Genomic DNA, 23907 nt, shown 5'->3' with positions numbered 1-23907 from the left:
ACACACAAACGGTTGGACAAAAGAAACGAACCACTAAGATATATAGCAATGGAATATGTTTATGCTGGCTACATTGAAAAAATTTGGGGTGGCAGCACCGATTCTTGTTGTTTTGTTTGTGCAATATAAAGATTCATATTGAACTCTGTAATTCTCATGCAAGTACATTAATGATTGTACTGAGTGATATGTTGTGTTAAAAATCGGAAAACAGGAGACTTATCAGACTTGGAAAGAGAACAGTTCGTTGATACTAAGGTTATGTCGGCATTCCTAGATCATTGCAAGACATCATCAGAGAGTAACAGTGGGCGAAAATAAAAAATGACAGAGAGAGAGAGGTCGTCGGACATTGAGAAAGACTGTTGCAAATATCACTGCATCAAAGGTAACAGCAGAACTGAATATTCATATCGGAGAACCTGTTTCTACAAAATTGTCCGCCGTGAGCTTTATAATTCAAATATTTACATTAGAACTTCGAATACTCAACCTCTGATTACTGAAAAGAATGCTCAGATGCGTAAACGATGTTGTCAAACCTGGACATTAGAAAACTGGGAACGTGTGATATCGTCAAATGAATCGATCTTCATCCTGTTTCCTACATCAAGTTTACGTATGGAGAACACCTAAGGAAGCCTACTATTCAGAATGCTTGGTTCCAACAGTAAAGCACTGCGGAGTATAGTACTGTGTTCGGGTGGGCAGCAATGTCGTGATGTTATTTTGGACCAATCGTTACTCTTCATGGCAGAATTACTTCAAGTAAATATTTGGACATTTTGGATCAAGTGCATCCAATGATCCAAACGTTATTTTCAAACAACAGTGAAATAGTTCTAGACGATAATATCTCCGTTCACCCAGCTTGGACTGTACATTTGTGGCTTGAACAGCATACAGGTGAACTCCAGCAATTTCTTTGACCAGCACAATTACCAGATTCAAAAATTATTGAACCACTCTGGTCAGATTTCGAGACTAAGATAAGAAACAGATTCCGACCTCCGGCATCTTTAAAAACAGCTTTAAAAAGACGAATGGTGCAAAATTCCACCAGAAACTATTCAATATTTATGAGTCCATTCCAAGAAGAAGTCGAACTCTACAGAAAGCAAATGTAGTCAACACTATTTTAATAAAAATCATGTATAACAAGTATTTCCATTATTTTGTTCAACTCCTCTATATAAGTGGTGCGGAGGGAGGGGTAGCCTGAACTTGTATGGAGAAATTATTTATTGATAGGATAACTAATAGAGAGGAAGAATCAGGGAAATCAGATATCGATGGGAAGAATTTTGAGAACCGATGCTTAAGAGAAACCAAGTTACGCAGCTCTGTTATTGGTACAATTATGCATCACTTCCATGAAGTGATTATGCGGAAAGGCATGTAATGAGTTTCTAGACTGTTGTGGAGATGGACGTCTGTTGATCTCACGAGACCTTTCAGTTCATCCACAGAGATGTTCAGTAGGTTTGTGATCAAGGCTCTGTCGAGACTAGACAAGTGTGGCGACGTTAATGTCCACAAACCACGCACGTAGTTACAGCAGCAGTCTTTTGACATGGTGTATTTGACTTGCTGATTCAGATAATGGTCAACTCCGTAGAAACGCCATAAAGTAGGGAGCGTTGCATTATCCAGAATGTTCAGATAACTCTGAACATCTGGAGTTCAATGTTCGTGGCACCACAAACAGAGGACTGAGGCCAAACCAGGAAAAGCTGATCCATACCATCACACTTCCACCTCCAAATTTCAAAGTTGTTGTTACGCACACTTGTAAGGGACGTTCACTGGCCATCTACCATACTCACACCAATCCATTTGCTTGGTAGCGGGTCTCTAGCGTAATTTGTCGCTTCATAAGAGTTTTCTAAGCTTCCCTGATCCTCTGTACATGCCTTTTGCACCATTGCATGTTGGTTCCGGTGAAAGTAGAGCTAGCATATTGTAGTCCTACCAGTGGTAGGACTTCATGCAAGATTCAATGGTAGTCCTACCATTGAAGCCCATGTTGTGAGTCTCAGTTCTGAATGTTTTTATGGATGTTGGTGTTCCAGTCGATGTGCAGAACTCTCAGTTCAACATGTCGGCACACGAATGGCGGTTTTTACATATTATCCTTCGTAGCACCTTGCAGTCACGTTCGGTGAGTGTGGTGAGTCGTCCACTGCGGGTAGCACTGGTAGTTGACTCCTCCCTACGCTTTCATCTCAGTATGGTTTCAGTGATGAGTGTTGCCCTAGAATGGCACCATTGGTCAACAATTTGCTAAAAACAATAGGCCTGCAACCTCTTTCAAACAACGCCTCTTTCAAACTGCGTCAGTTTCTTTCTCGTAGTTATTTTATCCGGACACAATTGCACTGATTTTGGAGCATCATCCTGCAATATATACCTGTTTACAAACAGGTAACTGGTTACATGGCACGATGCTCCTAGTCAGTGGGAGTGTCCATTGACTTCTTTCCAAGAAGTGTATATAGGTGTTATCTAGTGGATCAGTTGCTGATGAAGACAAAATGCATCGCCAAATCATTCTGATGGGTAAGTACTGAAGGGGTAATCGCAATGGTTACATTAATTAAATAGGTAGCGGTAATGTAGCACGAGAAGAATAAAGCTGAATTTAGCTGCGAGACAATTTCTTCAAGCAGCATGTGACAAAAGGAACTCGAAGTCAAAGGGGTGTTGTACCTGATAATATTGATAAAGGAAATGGGTTCAGTTAAACACAACTGATCTACGCCTCATGTTGTACCGACTTCGGAAGCAGCCAAATTTGTGAGTGTTCCATTTTGAAAATGTTGCATGTTGGAATACAGTTAAAATAGTTAAAAGATTATGACCAACATTTCAGCAAGTCCATATTTACGATCTGCATGGTATCCTGATAAGTTTAAATAGTTTCTTTAAGTATGAGCAAAGAAGAAATTTTAGATAAGAATGTCGGATTGAGAATTAGACATTTTCGCTTAAACAGATTCGCACAACGATAAGCACATATCTGGTTTCCTATATGCAAATATTTTATTAAGCATTTAATTTCACATGAACTGGCACTCGTATAAAATTTTCATCTAGATGTACACTCATACTCTGTTATCCATTAAATGATCTTCATTGAAATCTAACTGGTGCTGATAAGACAGTTAATCCTGTTTGTATAATCTTCTATCTATTAACTGTGTTGATTCCCTGGCCGATTTCTCTTTCCTGTGTAGAACATGTTAACTCACATTTAACTTATATTTTGTTGGAAGAAAACGCCAACGTTCCAAAAGGGAAAAAATTTTCCTATCTCTTTATGCTAATCAACTTTAGCTGAAGAGGTGCCGATTAACTCTGGCACTTTTTAATAAAGGTTCTTCACATCCTAGACATGTTATTGGAACCAATGTGTTTTCAGTGAATACAATGATGACAGGAAACCATAAGACATGAGAAAACTACAAACCGTAAAATAATACTGATACTCCAAGAAAAAAATTCAAGGATCAAACAACTGTTCTGAGGAAATACTTGGAAATGAGTCCGTAGGTTTTATCAGTTTTGATTAAAGGGCAATAGTTATATCACTACTGATATTGTCTCCAAGTTAATAGATACGTCTATCCTATGATGTGATATAACCTGGTGACAATTTTGCGCCTAAAAATATAAGAATATGAAGAAAATTTAAAAAGTGCTGTAAGACATTCCGTATTTCTGTTGTTATTTATTTAAAATAAACGCATCTGCAAACATAAGACTATGCAAGGGATACATAAGAATAAGATTGCGAGGTGTAGAAAATGTTTAAAATAATAAAAATGGGATGGATGCGATTGTGTGTTGCTACATTTCTGTTAGCAATTATTCATCAGATAACAAAGGAAGTCGTTTCAAAATTTGGCACTACTTTCGCCATAAAGTTCATCATAAGAATTGTCGTACCATAATTCAAATCTGATGAATGGACCTCGAAGAAATGTCTCAAGTCTCTGTGAAGTAAGTAATTTCAGTTTTCATCCATCTACAAATTTTCATTTTTCATCCACAAATTTTCCATCTACCCGCAGTTTTGCCGTTATAATCTATTGATCATAACTGGTAAGGTACTGTTTTCTGTGTTGAACAACTCTCTGCATTAATCAAAGAACTTGTATGCAGTTCTCCCTAACTGCATACAAATTATTTGCTCAATGAAGTAAAATATGAATCTTGAGATTGAAAACAATTGTCACTCTTCCTTCACTTTTAACAGTATATCGTCAGAGATTTGACGATATACTGTTAAAAGGTTGAAGAATAATATTAATGGAGTTAATAAAAAAAAATATGAGTACGTTTCTTCAAGTGCCTTTAAATGTACACATCGGGTAGTTGCTTTGCAATTCTTAATGTCTATATATAGATGGCGCCGTTACTCAGAATGCACACTCTCATCTGCATTGCATAATATAATGTATTTTTGTTTTTGTTTTGTTTTTCTGTTATAGGGTAGTTACTATATATGTCGTGTTTTCTCTTATGATGTAGTTTACACTTGATTTCTTTTGATTTTATTTTTCGCTGTTAATATTTGAAATATTGAGTTCAATTATATTCAATAGATGCAGGAAGTATTTTAATTACTGGAGCTCGTGGAATAGGTCTGGAATTTGTTCGGCAGTTAATACAATTGAGAATTGTACTAACTGCCGAAGGTTTATGTAGTAGTTTTTTTTTAATCGTGACATAGCGGACTTGTGATCGATAATGACGCAGTGTGACAAATTCTCATTGAGGGGAGTCCAAAAAAAAAAAAAAAAAAAAAAACGAACGTAGCTGCTTGGCTATAACTCTATGGTTTTTATTTTTGATTGCATTACACTTCTTCCGTATCAACAGTGAGCTTGGTAAAATCACGCAAATAGCTCAAATTTTCTCTGTGTAAGTATTAACTGAGGGCACACATTTATTATATATTTTCCTCTCTCTCTACGTCATATATAGTCATTGGATCAAAAATTTCTAATCCAAACATTTTCAGTGAAGCAATTTCTATTGGAAACGAATCACTCATGCCACATTCCAATTTAAGCTCTTGTTCCAAGGGCTTAAAATGAAAAAGCTTGATTTACAAGAAGCGTGTTCAAGGTTGTAAAGAGAAGAACCAGACGTACCGTGATTAGCTCTCAAAGAAATTTCTGCATATAGTATATGAAAGCCAAAATGGCTTCAAGAAAATTATGAGCACATTTAAAACTTACTTTAAGACTTTGTAAATGCTAAATGAAGTCAACTTGCATCTTGTCCATATGGCAGTCATATTTCTGGTTTCTTGCAAAAGCTATTGACTATAACTTTTGAACAACCGTATCTTCACATGTTTTGCACCTTCATAATTCCATTGAATCGTTAACCAGGTGAATAATCGCATTCTAATTTTTACCTTAACTCTTACACAGGAGGAGCCTCAGTAGCTCAGTCACTATGAACTTCAGCATTTCCTTCGTTGGGAAAGATCTGAGTTCGATGCAGTCTAGGATGCGAAGAACTTTTTCACCTGAACATGAGTTAGCCGACCTCATACAGGAATAGCATGGTTTTTCTTATAGAAACTCTAAGGTTTGAATTCCGAAAATCAGGCAAGCCGACCAGAAGAACTAGACCCGATAGGATTAACTGTTCCATCGTAAACAATAATCGCATTCTACAAGTGAAGTTATTTGGGCGCGGGACCAGCCTAACACGAAAAAGAAAGACAGTTCTTGAATAGATATTTAAACAGATGTAAAGTATTCAATGCTCACTTTGATTTTTCACCCGAAAGCTATCAAGAAGAATTGGAAGATTCTTATTCAAAATGAAAGCAACTATGTATCAATCCTGATGACATTCTCTGATTGTATTTTCTTCATGGTTAATCCCTGTTCTCTGTTTATTCTTTTTTTTTTTTCCTCTGCGCTACCCCACAGGTATTTATCCTGCATCATGGAAATTAGCGCATATTCATCTAGTCACAAGAAAACATGTTAAACTAACTTAGTATTAGTACTAATATCGTTAATAACTTACTAGTAGTATTATATTTATAAAGTTTCCTAAAAATATAATTTGTGTTTCATTTATTTTGCAGAATATCCATAGAATAAAAGAAAATGCAAATCTCTTTCCAACAATATAATTGAATGACGCGTATAATACCGTCATTCACCGTGAATCAGTGAATCATAGCATGTATCGTAAAAATATGGCTAAAATATCAGAAATAACCGAAAGTTTTTGTTAAAGCAATACCTGTTAAAAGAAAAGACATACCTATTGATTAATTTATCGACATTAATTAATTTGCTGTTTTTAATAGCTTAAATAATTTGACCTTCGGTCTGTTGGAATTACTTATCACTAGAAGATATTGTATAAACGAAACAACCAACGCGTGATACCACTTGATGCCACTTTAAACTGATCGCAATATATCAGTATTGTTACTCTATTCATGTTTCGTATTACGGATGTGACTGGGACTAGTACTTAACTTGTAACGTTCTCATGTAAGCGATATTTATTGCATTTTTTATATTCCTTAGCATTTTTTTTTTCAAAGTGCGTTCTCCTTAATATTTAGAATGTAAAGATTTAATCGATGTTATTTATTTATTTATTTATTTTTCAGATTGTAAAAACAGTTGCATAAAATGAACGCATCCAATATTTTAATCACTGGAGCTAATCGTGGAATAGGTCTGGAATTTGTTCGGCAGTTAATCCAGTTGAAATCCAGTCCGAAGAACATATTCGCTACGTATCTAAAACCCCAAGATGCTAAAGTAAGTTGCAAAAACTTCGTTCAGTCTGGCTGATTGAGATACTGTTTTGGCCTAAATTCAAGTTAATTAGAATGATCATATAATACCTGTATTTACAAAAATTCTAACAAATAGAAAATTAATTAAATATAGAATAATTAGCAAGTTGATTTATATTATATACTTAGTAACAGCAAAAGTTGTCATTCCTGCAAATTTAAAAAAAATGCAGAAAGTTGCTTTCTCAAAGTTCTGTTTCGTGACCCTTAGAAAAAACAATGAAAATTTCAATTTCTTGATGATGCTGCGATAATTCGATTTGCTTTTCAACCGTTGTTCTTTCCAAAATGTAGCAAAAGTAAATCAGGTAGCATTTTTATATATTCAAATCACAAAAAGCTCGGTAATCCCCCCCCCCCACTTTATTCTATTAACTACAGTAGATAAGTAAACCGCAATGTTTGCCCAGTACTATGCGTGCGGTTATTTACAACTTTAGAGCATTCAGAACTACATTCAGAAATCTTAGTTTCTTTTTTTAGTCATTATCTTGTGTTTCTAAAAATTATATCCGAATGATTTTAATTAATGTTTCCACCACAGGTTTAATATTTGCTTAATATACGCATTACTTTAGTGGGTTGATTTTGATATTTTCATTCTTTACGATTAAAGGGTAGGTTTCATAAATCGATTCTTTGGTCAATTACTCCATCGCACCATTAACTAATGATATATATTATATATTTGTAACAGGAACTGCAGTCCATTGCTGGAAGCTGTCCACCAGAAGTTCAAGTCCATATTCTACAAATAGGTAAGTTGCCTTTATTATTATTATACGAGCATCTCCATGCAATCAAAAGACTCATCGTGGGAGATCCAAATTATCTACACAATATCTACTATATCTATTCTTTAACTCATGGATGCACTCATAACTGAGTCAGGCAACGTATTTCATTCATTCAGAACTCTCCAAGCGAAAAATCTATCCTCACACCCTTGTTAACCACACTCTTACTTAATTTCCAGGAATGACCTCTTGTTCTTCCACCTTATAAAAACCTTTTAGTAATTTAAATGTTTCCATCAAATCCCCCTCTTCTCCGCCTATCAACCAACCAACCTTTAAAATCCACAAACTCAATCTGTCACTGTAGGGAGCATTTCTTAAACCACTCACCAACTTAGTCACTCTCCTCTGAATCTTTTCTACCACTTCCTCATCTCCAAGGAATCCAGGCAACCAGACCAGAGCACAGTAATCCAAATGTGCTCGTATGAACGCTTTATAAAGAGGAATAATAACTTCTTTATATCTGCATGTTAGTGTGTTCTTCAATAACAAAACAATCCTATGATCTATCTTGGACACCTTAGCAATATGCCCTTCAAACATCAACTCTATCCACTAATTCCTCCCACCCCCAAGTCCCTAACCTCATCAATCTCTTGGAGTACAGCTGCGTTAATATGGTACATAGCTTGTACTTGTTTAATCTCAAAATGTAACTTTATATTTCTCCACATTAAACTGACTTTAAACTTATTTAAAGTTAGTTAAAATCGCCCTGCAAGCTCTCTACGTCAGCTTGATTAATTATTGCGCTACCGAACTTTCCATCATCAGGAAACAACTGAATATCTCCCTTCGAGCCATTTCCTATATCATTTATGTACAAATTAAACAACAACTGTCCAAGCACAGAACCTTATGGAACACCGCTGGTCACCTGCTTCATCCTAGATTCTGCTCCTTCATACATTAGTTTTTTAGTATTTGCCTATGAGCCATCCTATCTGTATCACTAGTTTAGTATCCATCCCCATTTGTTCTAATTTGCGTAACAGTATTCCATGGGGGTATCCTGTCAAAAGCCTTAGCAAAATCTAGCAGTATCACTGTGTAACCATTCCCGTTGTCCAACTCACTTGTCACTCTATTATAAAAAGGTGATAAATGACTAAGGCAAGACCGACCTTTAACAAAATCAAGTTGGCCCTCATAGAGTATTCTATTCTTATCTACCCATTCCTGAATTCTGTCTTTAACAAACTTTTACAATACTTTTAGCACCACTGCCGAGATGGCGATTGGTCTGTAATTTTCTACAGCAGTCTTAGAGCCTCCTTTATGCAAAGGAACTATTTTACCCTTCCATTCTCTAGGAGCCTTACCAGAGCTCAGTAGTATACCAACCACTTTGAACAAGATCAAAATAAGATAAGGAATGGTGACGTCCCTGGGTGATAAGATCATTGACGTCATTTTGTATGATGTCATAGGTTTGGAATTTTTCTGGGGAACATATGTGTGTGTGACATCAGGTCGTGCGTTTTTGTTCGAGTATGGAATTGTGGGTGATGTTTAGAGAGAAGATAGAGTACATAATCCTTGGAATTTCCCAGAGTGACACCCATCCGTTATTGGCGTCACGTTTTGTGTTTGGTTCGAGTTTTGGTTAGAGTATGTAATTGTGGGGATATTTGGTCACGTGTTGGAGTCTTTGGTTCGATTGTGGAAGTGTTGTGAAATATTTGTCTATAGGTGGCAGTACGAATTTTCCAATATAGGTTTGCGATATTTCATTCGCATTATTGAGTATGCGAATTCTTAGTTTAGAGTCAAGAGATGGCGGCAGCTTTTAGACCTTTTCTGAATAATTAATTACAGACTATCATTGCTTCCCCCCCTCAACCCCCCACACATATACGTTTTTCTTGTCAATAAATTAGTATGGTAATTTTTAGTTTAGAGTCAAGAGATAGCGGCAGCATTTAGACATCATTTTCTGAATAATTAATTATAGGCTATCATTGCTGTCCTCTCAAACACACTTTTTTCCCCATATACATAACTCATCCGAATATTTTTTTTATCTACAATTTTAATATCTTAAGGCTCATTACTTTTTTCTAATCAACATTATTTTTATTACAAAATATTTTGGATATTGGAATTTTTAGTTTAGAGTCATGAGATGGCATCAGCCTTTAGAGATAAAAATGTGTTATTTTTTGAATGAAAAACGAAATGGCATTTAAAAAAAAAACGGATATTTAAATGGTTACAATAACTTTTGTATGTAGTCTAGAAAAATTCTAATGATAATTTAAATTAACTTACTCTCTCTCTCTCTCCAGAATGGCTCTTCTGAATGCAAATAGATGATTTTAACCATATATTTACAGCACAACACACAACAAAAGCCTTTCTTCAGCCGGTTTCTCTCTCTCTCTCTGAAAAATTTTAATTCATTGATAGCTTGGGCTTCCTTTGGAGAATGAAAGTCGTGACAGTATTTTTATTTACTTTATTTTTAACTGTTTTTATTATTTGTTTATATATTTTATTACTTGTATTATTATATTATGTTAACAGAAATTATGTTCTGCATACAAACATTAATGTTTTTTCCACATAACAACGACTGGTATTAACAATCGTTTTTATATAGATTTCTCGTATTCCAGTTTCAGATTCGCACGTATTGCATTGAAACAACCAATATTTAGCGTGACTTCTATTAATGAGAGCAAAGGCTTGTCATTACTTGTAACACATTCATAACTTCGCAAAAGATGGTGAGTCCAAGGAACCTAATCTATGATTATCAGAACCATGCATCATAAGATGCTCGGGAACTCTGAATATTCCTGATAACTATAGTGTCTATATTTATCAATTTTCAGAATTTAGCATACTTACTCGATCTAATGATCCATAAAGAGGATGAAGAGATCTCGACTACTCTGTCTAAACAATTACGTGTATTAAACCAAATTGGTTAACTATCATGGCTGAACATTTTTGGGCCATAAAAAGACCCTGCTCTCTCTCCTTTGCTCCCTATGTTTCATCCATCAAAAAGATCACTGGAAATCAGAAGAGCCTTCTTTATCACCATGTCAATGTATTGTTAATTTTGCTGCCTCATTTCCTTATAGAAATCCTTCAGCTTCCAAGCTTGAGCCATAAATGCGGACAACATATTTGAAGAGAATATAAGATGAAATCGTCTTCCTTTCGACTTACCTGTAAGATGATGAATCATTTGGAAAATATTTAAGTTTTTTAAATTTCATGGCTACTCATGTCGACATGATTATTATTACTATTACTACTACTATTAAGAACTGTGAAAGCTATAACAACACAATTAATATAGCATTCACACCTATATGTACTTCAAATCACCAGCAATCAAAGCCTACATTCCATCCGTAAAAAGTATCAAACAACATAAATAATGTATGCTAATCCCCCTCTCTCCATAAAAGCTAACCCTAGCTTCCAAATAGATGGGATTAAAGTTAATTTAAAAAAAAATTCAGTCCCACCTAATTCGAAGCTAGTGTTAGCTTAGCTAGGGATAAGTGGGATTAGCACGGTTTAATCAATTCTCATTATCCAATCACTACAATTAACTTCCAGGTTACAATACCATTACCGGTATCCTCTACATAACCTTTAAATATATTATTTACTCCTGCGGCAATCTGTTTCATTCTTCATACATATACAGTAGTTCATTCTCTTCGTGCATATCGTAATATCTGACTTACTCCACATTTATCAGTATTTTATAACTATTTAACTAAAAACGAATGTTGCACTGTATCATATAGTTTATTTTGTAACATTATATACTAAACCGAAAATATGTGAATAGTATTAAAAAATAGCATGTATCCATAAAAATGTACTTTTTTCAGCATTGATTATATGGAATCGAAAGTCAATTGTATATATCGTAAATAATACTTATTAACCTGTAACAAACTTCTTGGGGGGGGGCGAGAAATAAAATATATAACTAAAAAAGGTAATCATGTTAACTACCCTGTGAAACTGTGAACTATAATTGCAAACTATTACTGTGATTGTCATAATATCACATTAATCGTTCTACTAAATGAATAACATACAGTGCAAAGTAAATGAATTGGAATCTGAACTGAACCACCAGTGAGAAATTGTAGCATCATTTCTTAAATCGTATTGTATATTTATGTATATTATTTGATAGGTAATAGTATTATTTTACTATAAAAATATTATTTCTTGTAACTCAGTGAATTACCCCCTTTCGTTATCCTTTTACTGCGCATCTAACTCACTGACATAAATACAGGGTGACCATAAACTAACTTTGCCTCTTTGGAGGCATCTGTAGCTAAAACCAATAAACAGAATGAGACCAAATTTTATATTGAGACTTTTGAAGGCATGGGGAGATGATTTCCGCAAAAAAAAAAAGAAGAAAATTTAGTACCAAAAGTTGCCGATAGGGGAAACCTTGGCACTGGTGGAGCGAAAAGCTGTCAAATATTTGTAGTAAACGCAGGTAAAAAGATTATGCAAATTTTACTGTGCGTACATGATAGCAGCGACACAATTCCACTTAAAAAAGGATTGGGAACGTTCAGGCAGTTATTCAAATGACTGACTAATTGTGCTCAATATGCGTCCTACCTTGCCTCATCGTGCTTTACTTGTTAAGTTGTTTTACCTTAAACAGTGCAATGCCGTAGCGGCCCTTCGGGAATTTAGAAGGCTTCATAACCTGCGTACAAGTCCTATGTCAGCTGTAGCACTGAGCGCTATGATTAAGAAGTTTGAAGAAACTGGATCACTAGGAGTTAGACCTGGCAGAGGACGGAAAGCAGTGCAAGAAGAGACAGTAACAGACGTTGCTACTGCGGTATTCGACGACACACGGACCAGTACTGGTCCAAGCCCTCGTGCCATAGCTCGCAAACTTGATATGGCTGATGGTACAGTCTGGAAAATCTTACGGAAAATGCTTCGCTTCTATAAGTTCGCATAGGTTCAGTAGTGTGCAACCACTAACTACCGCATATTATGATAAGCGCATGATCTTCGCGCTAACGTTTCTTGCCCGAATGGACGTCGACGATGACTGGCCTTGGAGAATATTGTGGGGTGATGAGGCTCATTTTTATCTGAATGGGTCAGTCAACACTCACAACTGCAGAATTTGGACATCTGAACATCCCCAAACGATCTAGCAAGTACCACTGCATTCTTCAAAAGTACCATGTGGTGTGGCTTCACATCCGATTTCATAATAGGACCATACTTTTTTTGAGCGTATTACCCCTACAGGTCCTGTAACCTCGATAAGTACGTGACTCCATCGAGTCACGTACTCATCGAAGGAGGCCATGCTATTCGCACCAGCTGTCTAACCTGTTCTTGAATTAATTCACACTATTTGCACACAAAATATCCAACGGCAATCCATTTCAATTACGCAGTACTCTGAGAGAAAAATTTAGCTGTAATGTCCTTTGACAGCATTCATTCTCAACTTCAATGGATGCTCCTCTTGTCCTTTCCCCACCCTCCATAAAATGCAAAGTACAATCTACTGAAATTTTGTATAACCCTTTCAGAAGTTTGTAAGTCTTAATAATATCTCCCATCTTTCACCTGTTTGCTAATGTCTGCAGCCTAAAAATTCTCAATCTGTATTCCACAATCCTGATATCATTTTTAACTTCTTTTGCACACTCTTTCTCTCTCTCCTCTGTTTCAGAATTGTAACGGAAACCACAATCCTGATATCATTTTTAACTTCTTTTGCACACTCTTTCTCTCTCTCCTCTGTTTCAGAATTGTAACGGAAACCAGGAGAATAAACCTGCGCACAATAGTCCAAGTGAGGTTTTGTCAAGGCCTTGAAAACTGGCAAAATGACATCCTATCTTTACATGTAACAAAAGTAAAAGTTCGTTTCAGCATTGCAATTATCTTTAGGGTTGTATTTGCGATCTTTACTACATGGCCTTTGAACTTAAACTTCCTATTTACTAACACTCCAAGATCCTTAGCCTGATCAGTTTTTTTTACGACATTGGATATATAATCACAGCCAAGTGCACGACATCACATTTATTGACACTGAAATGACTAGCAGTGTGTTGACAGTGAAAATATGGAAAATTCTAATGTTATGAAGTTCAGAACTTTTTTTTTGTTTTCAATGCTGTATTTTTATGAATATGGAATAGTTGTGGTCTCTAGCTATCAGCTAGCCAGAATCAATTGAAATTTTCTCATTGATTACAGTGCGAAGAGATCTTTAGACACATGGATATATTAATATATCATGTCTATTTTCAGAAATGTGTTTAATTATGATAATTTAATGATTTCAACACCAATTGTGATAGATTAAATCAGATAAAATAATTCATATGTAATGAGAATATTATTAAGTGTCATAGGTGATGATTAAGAAGCATTCTGACGTCATAAAAATCTAGTATGTTAACTAATAACTGTTGGAAGATTTTCAAATTGGTTATACTATAAATTAAAGATACCAAGAAATTATATACTTGGTTTAATCCTTTACCCAAGTGTAAGCAAACAAGTTTGCGCATTATTTTGAGGACTGGAGCAACTCGTATAAAGAAGCTAATGACTTAACATCACTTGCATTAGCATCCCATAATGTAAAGCACATCTCCTTGTGGACATGTATAATGCTACGCATTATGGGAAGGGTCACTACTCAGACCTATTTCGATCTTTATTGAGGTCTCACCACTGGAAGCCAGAACCAGAGTTGGCTCCCACTGATTAAACCAAGTATATAATTTCTTGGTATCTTTAATTAACTAATAACTGGTTTATTTCCAACTACAAAACTCTTGATATTACTATTACTCAATTTTCTTGATATATTTCATAATTACAGATATTCTTAACCAGAAGGAAATAATACAAGCAAAGGAAACTATTGAAGAAATCGTCGGAGAAAGCGGTTTGAATTTAGTAATCAATAATGCAGGAGTTCTGGAATGTACTGAGTTTCCCAATATTTCCGTTGAAGATATGCAGTTTCATTTCAATACAAATGCAGTAGGCCCTCTAGTGGTGATACAAGTAAGTGAAAACTATCGCTAATCAGAAAAAAAAATCTACATCTCGTCCACATTTAGTAAATATGTGCTTGAAATACTGTGATATGTATGTGTATATATGTGTGCGCGTGTATAAATAAAATAAATTTTCGGCCTATTTTCTACCCACTACAGGCCTCTCCCATTGCGGAAGGTGTTGGGTCTACTACTCCCATGGTGGCCCAGTCCATATTGGACAAGGACAATCACAAACCTCCATGCCTACGCGGGATTCGAACCCGCCCCCTCTTGGCTGGAGAGCGGATACGCTAACCACTCGGCCCACTAGGCCGGCTTATATACTCGTATATATTTTTTATTTCTAATTACGTTCTTTTCTCCCACAGACGATGTTGCCTCTTCTGAAGCAAGCAGCAACGTCTTCCAAAATTGAAGGGATGAGTTGTTCCAAGTCAGCTGTTGTTAATATATCTTCTAGAGCTGGTTCCTTGGCCAGTACAGGATCAACTCCTTTAATTCCTGTTTTATCTTATAGAGTTAGCAAAGTAAGTTCATTAAGCAAAGAATAGCTTGTGTTTCTGTATGTTAATTCATTACGATCTTTTAATAATTTGATAACTGAACTTTCTGGAATTAAACTGTTGATATAACGTGGACAAAATAATGGAAACAATTACCAAAAAATAGTGTTGGACCATATTTTGCCTTCATTGTAGCCTGAACGCTTCTTGGAATAGAATCAAATAAATTTTGAATAGTTTCTGGTGGAATTTTCAGGGTTTGTCTTGAAGATCACCAAGTTGTTGTAAAGACGTCGAAGGTCAGAATCTGATTCTTATTCTAATTTCCAAAATTGACCAAACTGGTTCAATAAAGTTCGAATCTGGTGACTGTGTTGGCCCGAGAAGACACTGAAGTTCACTTTCATTCTTTTCAAACAACGACTGTTTTGTCCAAGCTTTGTGAATGAAGACACTGTCGTCTAGAACTGTTGCATTGTTTGGAAATAAAATTTGGATCATGGGATGCACGTGATCCAAAATGTCCAAATAATCACTTGCAGCAATTCTGCCATGAAGAGTAACAATGAGACTGAAATAATATCACGATACTGTTGAATCCACGCATTCCAGATTGTAGGCGTCCTTGAGTGTTCTTTAAAAGTAAACTCGTCGTGATATAGGACACAACGTGAAGCTTGATTCATCTAACCATATCACATCTTTTCAGTTTTCTTAATGGCCAGGTTTGATGGTCGCGACACCATCGTTTACACATCTGACTATTCTTTTGATTAATCAATGGTTTAGCAATTGCAACAGTAATGCGAATATTGGATTCATGAAGCTCAAGTCGGAGATTTTTTTGTAGAAATAGGTTCTGCAAAATGAATATCATATCAGTTCTGCTGTTACTTGTGTTGCAATAGTTCTGTGATTTGTTTTGAAACAGTCCTTCTTAACGTCCAATGATCTCTTTATGTCTTTGATTTTCGATGTTTCTCTCCGATGATATTGTCTTGCCATGAAATGTGTATGCCACATAACCTTAGGACTGTAAATCTTGACGCACGTAATAATGTGACCGTTATTGTCAGTGATAATCTAGCTAAACGTGCAGAAACTACTTGTGCTCTCTCAAAGTCTTGTCAGATTTTGAGAGAGGACAAATAGCGTTAAAAATCGAAAATTTCTATTTCTATTTTGAATATATATATATATTCAGTATAATTGACTGGTATATTTATATTATAAGTATTATTATTTTTGATCAGGCAGCTCTGAACATGACCATCAGAACAGTATCTGCTCTTGTCAAAGAAGATGATATTCTTCTGGTGATGGTTTGTCCAGGTTGGGTGAAGACAGACCTAGGAACTTCCGCTGCTGAATTACTCGTAAAACCAGAGGACTATCCTCATTTATACTCTCCCAAGGAGAGTGTTGATTGTTTGATTGCAACCATGGCAACGTGGGATGAAAGGCATCACGGAAGATATTTTAATAAAAATGGAGAACCAATTCCATGGTAGTTCAGTGAAGCTTTGTAAAATTTAAAATTAAAAAAAAAAATGAATGCTGTAAGGAATCCAACCGCCTGTTATGAAACATGAGTAAATAAATAATTAAATAAATAAACATGAGTTAAACTGTGTATTTTTTTAATTTCTTTAAATTTTGAAAATGTGAGTTTTGGATTGGTTTGAAACATTTAAATTTTATAAGTTTACTTGGGAGAGTCTTAATCTAATACGATAACGAACTGATCATTTAACATGATATTAAATGAATCATTCAATGAAACATTGATTTCCCGTGAGTTGTTTTAGGAATTCAGCGATGTACGGGGGAGAATCCTCTCTTTCACCCTCGTGTCAGATTAAGACATCATTTACTCTCACAGACTGCGTAATCATTCAACCATTCCTGGTACAAAATGTTTACAAGTTTATATTGTATAAGTTATAAATCGCAAGTTATAATGATATATCCATAGTAAGTTATAAGTTCTAAATATTATATAAATTGTAATAATCACTTCCATGAGGAAGTGATTATGAAGAAAGGCCAACTTTGTTCTCGTTCGGTTCCGACTTATTGACTCTATGCAAAGATAATTGTATAAGTGAACCATACAATATAATCAGGGATCAAAATATTGGGCTAGCAGACTACTGCGAACAATACCCAAAAAGGCGGAACGTAACTAATCATCTCTGTCCACGAGTATCAGAAGTTGGAACAAAGGAACACAGTTTGTTGTCTTGGTGAATATACCAGTGTCTAAAACCGTCGGCATTAGCAGATCTGTCTATCAGAAACAAATATATTATCTGGTATTATAAACTGGTATAGTAAAAAAGTACAGTATTTTTAGGAAGAACAGTCAACATAGAATTGGAGGGGTGATGGCTGCTAATCATATTGGATGATTTAAATGTATTTAAGGAAGAAAGCAATGATTGCAATATCAGTATTTTTGCAATATTTTTCATGTAATAGTGAGTGTGAAGCTATCTGCAGGTGGAGTTTAACAAGATCAAATACACTGCTTGGAAAGAAATTAACGGACACCGCAGTGTGAGGAACAAATAGCCATGTCGCCAATCTTAATTATATCTAGGACCTCCTTTCGATGATATAATTGCAGCAACCCTACAAAGCATACTTTCCACAAGCGAACGATAGCGATCAATGGAAATTTAGACCATTCTTCATGTAGGCATGTAATGAGATCGAGGTCTGTTATGGAGTGGAATGCCTTCAGTTCACCTGCCACTCCAGTTGATCCCAGATGTTCAATAGGGTTGAGATCTGAGCTCGTGGAGGCCAGTCAAATGTTGTGATGTTTATGTCCACAAAACGTGCAGCTACAGCAGACAAAAACAAAGGGTTCATTGTTTGCTAAAAAGACAACTGCAACTTTAGTAGAAACCCCACAAAGTAGGAAGCATTGCATTGGACGAAAAACAGGACCATAACGCCACATTGTCACCTCCAAATTTCATAGTTGGGCTGTGAGCACTGTGGCAAGAAAGGTTGAACAGTTTCGCGCGGACATAGTTGCAATGAGTTGGGAGAATCATATTCATTTAATTTATTCCGGCTATAAACACGTGGCTCGTTACATGACACACACACACGTGGTGTCCTTTGACGTCTTTCCATGCATTGTATATAGGTGTTGTTATCTAGTGAATAAGTTGCTGATGACTAAAATGCATTGCAAATCGTTCTGATGGGCAAGGAAGTAATCACTATCATGAACAAATTCTTGCCATGGTATCCACAAAGGGTGTACAGGATATAATAGTACTACATGAAAAATTTACATCATTACTAATTCCTATCTACAATTTTCCTCCAAATAAGTCTGTTACTTGTCAAGACTCCAACAATATCAGATCTCACATTTCTATCTTCTAAGGCACTTTTTACTGTAACAATCCATCTTTATCGTGGTCTTCCTCTGGGTCTTTTTCCTGTCAACCTGGTAGAGAACACTTGTTTTGCTTTCTTTCCTCTCCCATTCTGTTTACGAGACCATGCTACCTGAGATTAGCTCTGATAACGCATTCTTGGAAGCTGACAATGTCAAGTTCTTTCCTAATATCCTCGTTTTTAATATGATATTGCCATTGATGTTATCTGTTTGCGCCCCTATTACTCACAACAAGTAAAACATTTCAGCTACTTAGGCACGATTTTTTAGTGAAGATGGTAAATTAAATATGGAAATAGACAACAGAATGAACAAAACTGATATGGTCGGAAGTCACATTTATATGGAATGAGAGAGAAATTAGTCAAAATACTAAACTAGCTGTATACAAGACAGTGTTCGAACCAATTTTAAGTTATGGAACTGAGAGCTGGATCAGAAGTAAAACACTTGACCAAAGACTAGAGACTGCAGATATGAGTAGTGAGAAATAGGGGCGAAAACAGATGGCATCAATGGCAATATCATATTAAAAACGAGGATATTAGGAAAGAATTGACATTGTCAGCATCCAAGAATGGATGCTGACAATGTTGTCAAATTCTTTCCTATATACTGTCTGTATTTATCTGATGCGAGACAATTTCTTCAGTCAGCATGTGACAAAAAGAATTCAAAGACAAATAAGTATTGGATCTGATAATATTGACAGAGAGGGGGTTTCAGATAAACACGTAATTGTTCTGCGCCTCAGATTGTATTGGCTTGGGAAGTGGCTGAATTTATGGATGTTCCAAATGACCTTCATTTTAACCTAACTGATGCTGATAAGAGAGTTAATGCTATCTGTATAATCTTATACGTATATTAACTCTCTGTATTCCCTGGATGATTTCTCTTTCTCATATGAGACCAGCTAATTTACATTATTTGAAAACCATTACAATATTTCATCTAATAATTGTTTGTGTTCTCGACTATTTTATATTTTGTCAGGAGAAAACTCAAGTTCAAAAGAAAAAAAAAATTCTTTCTACCTCTTTATGACACATGCTATTCAAGTTTAGTTAAAAAAAGGTGCCGATTAAGGTTCTTCGCATCCTAGACGTTATTGAAACCAAGGTCTTTTCAGTGTATATAATGATAGCAATAAAATAATACAGAAAATATACAATGATACAGGAAACCATTATTTATTAGGATCAAACAACCGTTCTTAGCAAATACTAGGAAATCAGTCCTTATGTTTCATCAGTATTGTTTAAAGGACAAAGGCTGTATCACTACTGATATTGTCCCCAAGGTAGTAGTAATTCTATTATACGATATGCCCTGATGACAATTGTGCGCCTAAAAATATAAGAATGCGAAGAACATTTGAAAAGTTTTGTACGGCATTCTGTTTTTCTGTTCTTATTTATTTCAGAAAAAGGTTTTACAAATAAAATAAGAAGCAGTGTTCATATAAGAATAAGCTTGCGAGGTGAGGAAAATGTATAAAATAATAAACATTGAATGCAATTTTCTGTTGCTACATTTCTGCCAGCCATTATTCGTCTGATAACAAAGGAAGTCATTTTAAAATTTCGCACTACTTTCACCGTAAAGTTCCTCATAAGAATTGTCGTATCATAATTCAAACCTGACGAATGGACCCCGAAGAAATGTCTCAAGTCTCTGTGTGAAGTAGTTTCACTTATTAATTAAAGATTTATTTATTTTAATTTCTCTCTAAGATTCGTTTAAATTTTTCATCTACTCCCAGTTTTGTCGGAATCTATTGACTGTAACTGGTAGGACGAAGGTGCTGTTTTGTGAGTTGGACAACTCTCTGCATAAGAGTTCTGCCTAACTGCATACAAGGTATTTGCTCAATGAAAGTCATACGTATCTTGAGATTGAAAACTATTGTCACTCTTCCTTCGCTTATCTCGCAGAGATTTGACGATATGCTGTAAAAAAGTTGAAGAACGATATTAATGGAATTAATAAAAAAAATACAAGTACGTTTGTTCATTTTACACCGACTGCCTTTAAAATGTACACATCGGGTAGTTGCTTCGCAATCTTTAATGTCTATATATAAATGGGGCCGTTACTCAGATTACACTCGTCTGCATTGCATAATATATTTGTTTTTCTTTTTCTGTTATAGGTGAGTTAGACTTCCGGCGCAAACTTTGTTTGCGCCTAAAGTACTTTCAAGAATTGGACAACTCGTGACAAAGGTGGTATAAGTTCTCATCACTTGCCTTAGCATCACATAATGCAAAGCACATCTCCTTGCGGACATGCAAAATGCTATGCATTAAGGGAAGGTCCACCACCCAGACCGGTTTCGACAGTTATTCGAATCAGTGGGTTTCATCTATACTGACTGAGCTACGGAAACTCTTCGATGAATGTATTATTTATATAAATAAATGAATTTTTTATGTAATAAATTCATCTACCCACTAAGTAATGTTATATTCTTTGAGTGGATAGTGCCCATAGGACTCCAAAAACGCTTCACTCATTCCTGGAAAGAGGAGTTTGTTGATTAATAATCCATCTCTCACAAACTGACGGCATTCTTTTTCTGATGTTTGCATTTATTAAATATCTGCATGTAGAATGTTAATCAGAATTGGTATATGTATTCTCCCACCCTTTTAAGTGTGTTAAAACGTACGCAGAAACAATTCAGTATCCCTCTAGAGTAGCTCATTTCCAAACTTACAGAACTATTATTCTTCGTTCATTCCTTCTGCTTTAATTTGAACATTCTTCCTTCTTATGTATTCTTCATATTTAATCACAAGTCCACCTACGCCGCTAACTGATAATAATTACTTTTATTTATAATAAAATTAATTATTATCAGTATTAATGCTCATTGGGGTAGGGGGAAGTTACCAAGATGCGAATTATCGAATTTATCACCAATTATCGAAGTTATCACACCATAAAAGGCGCATAGATAAGATTTTGGGAAAGGCTCCAATATGCAGAATTAGCAGAAGCATAGCTTCAGCTAATATTAATGTATTATAGCTTTACAAAAAGATAGTACTGGCGTAAAAATAGAATGAAGACAATCAAGCTTCACAGAAAAATAACCAGAAGCCAGAGTGGTTATCAGAAATTAAAAAAGGTATTGCCAACTATGTAACTTAATTATTTTTTTGTTGGAAGTTTTTTCCCACTTGGTTAGACTATAATAAATTTAGTTTAATCCTTTATTCAAGTGTAAACAAACAAAGTTTGCGCCTGACAAAGTGTCTTTAGGACTGAGGCAACTCGTGGTGAAGGTGCGCCAAGCTCTCATCACTCCTTGTCTCAGTATCTCCCATAATGCAAAGCATATCTCCTTTGCGGACATGTATAATGCTATGCATTAAGGAAACGGCCACTACCAAGACCGGTTTCGACCTTTATTGAGCTCTCGTCAGTGGAAGCCAGACCCAGAAGTAGCGATACTAAGGCAGAAGCAATGGAGAAGTCATATTTACCTATACGAGTTGCCTAAAGGTGTCTCATCTTATTATTAAATTACTTTCTTATTATTTCTTCAAGTATCAAATTAAATAAACTTGCTGAAAGTACATATCCTTGTTTTAATCCATAGTTTATTTCAAAGGGGGTCCGTTAATTCCCCTTGTATTTTAACTACTGCTTTGGATCCTTCTAATGTAATTTTAATTAATGTAACTAATTTTCCTCGTATTCCCAGTGTTTTCAACCTATGCATCATTTCTTGTCATTTATCAAATCCTTGTTGGAAATCAATATACGAATAATTAGTTTAATATTAAACTAATATTAAGTTTAATATTAATTAGTACTAATTAATATTAAACTTAATATTAGTACTAATATCGTTAATAACTTACCATTAGTATTATATTTAAAACGTTTACTAATAAAAATAATTGGAGTTTCATTGAGTTTCATTTATTCTGCAAAATATCCACAGAATAAATGAAAATGCAAATCTCTTCCCAATAATACAATTAAATGACACGTATAGTATCATCAATCAGTGAAACATGACATGTATCGTAAAAATATACTTAAAATATCAGAAATAACCGAACGTTTTTGATAAAACAGTACCTTCTAAAAGCAACGACATACCTATTGATTCTACATTAATTAATTGACTGTTTTTAATAGCTTGAATGATTTGGAGTTCGGTCTGTTGGAATTACTTATCACTAGTAGACACTGTATAAATAAAACCACCACGTGACCAGGTGATGCAACTTTAAACTGATTACGATATATAATACGCCCACCCTTGGACACTTCTGCGCATGTTAACAGGAGGAGAATCCCATTCCGATCATAGGGTAATCAATCCGTATTATGGGATGAGTTGTTTATTATTACCGGTCGGAAAATTAACTTCTCTTTTATGATTATTGTAGTTAAATATGTTGCTTGTATAACAGTTGGAAAATTTTACCTATAAAGCACGTGATTTCGCGTGTTGGCGACCAATTCGTACGCAGGGCCGCTCTAGCGACGGTTAAACACGTGCATTTGGGGCGACAAGTTTTTTGGGGGAGCTGCAAAATTGGCCTAAACTATACGAAAAATAAATCATAAAAAGTAATTTATTCCTTCTCTGTTGAAACCAGACTTCAGGATGTCGTTAATGAAATTTTTACATAAAACTTTATTACTATATGTTTTTTAAATATCATAATAATTTAAAAACAATATAGTAGTATGTTGCGTTTATTATCGCACTGTCAGTGTTAAAATTAGACGACGACGTGACAATAGCAGAACACTTCTCTTGAATTTATTTTTTGGAGTTTACCAAAATTTATGGAGCTCCATGAGTTTTGGTGGAATGAATTTATTGATTTTTCAAATAAACTAACTTTTAATAATTGACACTTTGTTATTGTAACTTAATTGAAATTTACAGCAGGTGCATTTGCTCTGCATTTGACGAGTATACTGGTCTTCTCTTGATTTTAATTACCCATGCAGATGCACATTTTCAGAACAAAATCCCACCATTAAAGGATTAACTATCTCTCTCTTTCTGTTAAAAAAAAAGAGATATATATATATATATATATAGTTTCTGATCATTTTTCACTAACTTATGAATTTTCATTAGCTAATGCTACTTGGAATATATGATCAGACATGTTGAAGCTTAGCTTAATATCATGGCTTTTAATAAGTCATTAAAAGAGTTTTTTTTAGAGGGAAGGGGCGGCAAAATATACTACTGCATGGGGTCACAAAATTCCTAGGGACGGCCCTGTTCGTATCC

The 23907-nt window shown here is 35.2% G+C and overlaps 1 protein-coding gene across 1 annotated transcript; it reads left to right on the top strand.

The window, feature by feature from the left end:
* Positions 1 to 4795: 4795 nt before the first annotated feature.
* Positions 4796 to 16825, top strand: LOC150106384 (uncharacterized). The gene is made up of 5 exons (XM_090393114.1): positions 4796 to 6809; positions 7545 to 7605; positions 14522 to 14709; positions 15074 to 15232; positions 16462 to 16825. The coding sequence occupies exons 1-5, from the start codon at positions 6678 to 6680 to the stop codon at positions 16717 to 16719; spliced, it is 798 nt and encodes a 265-aa protein (XP_090249240.1). The 5' UTR covers positions 4796 to 6677; the 3' UTR covers positions 16720 to 16825.
* The last annotated feature ends 7082 nt before the right edge of the window (positions 16826 to 23907 follow it).

Source organism: Typopeltis vanoorti, chromosome 5 (genome assembly GCF_054136105.1).
Source record: "Typopeltis vanoorti isolate ZY-2024b chromosome 5, IOZ_Tvanoo_1.0, whole genome shotgun sequence".
NCBI lineage: Eukaryota > Metazoa > Arthropoda > Arachnida > Uropygi > Thelyphonidae > Typopeltis > Typopeltis vanoorti.
This window is presented reverse-complemented; position numbering and strand designations above follow the sequence as displayed.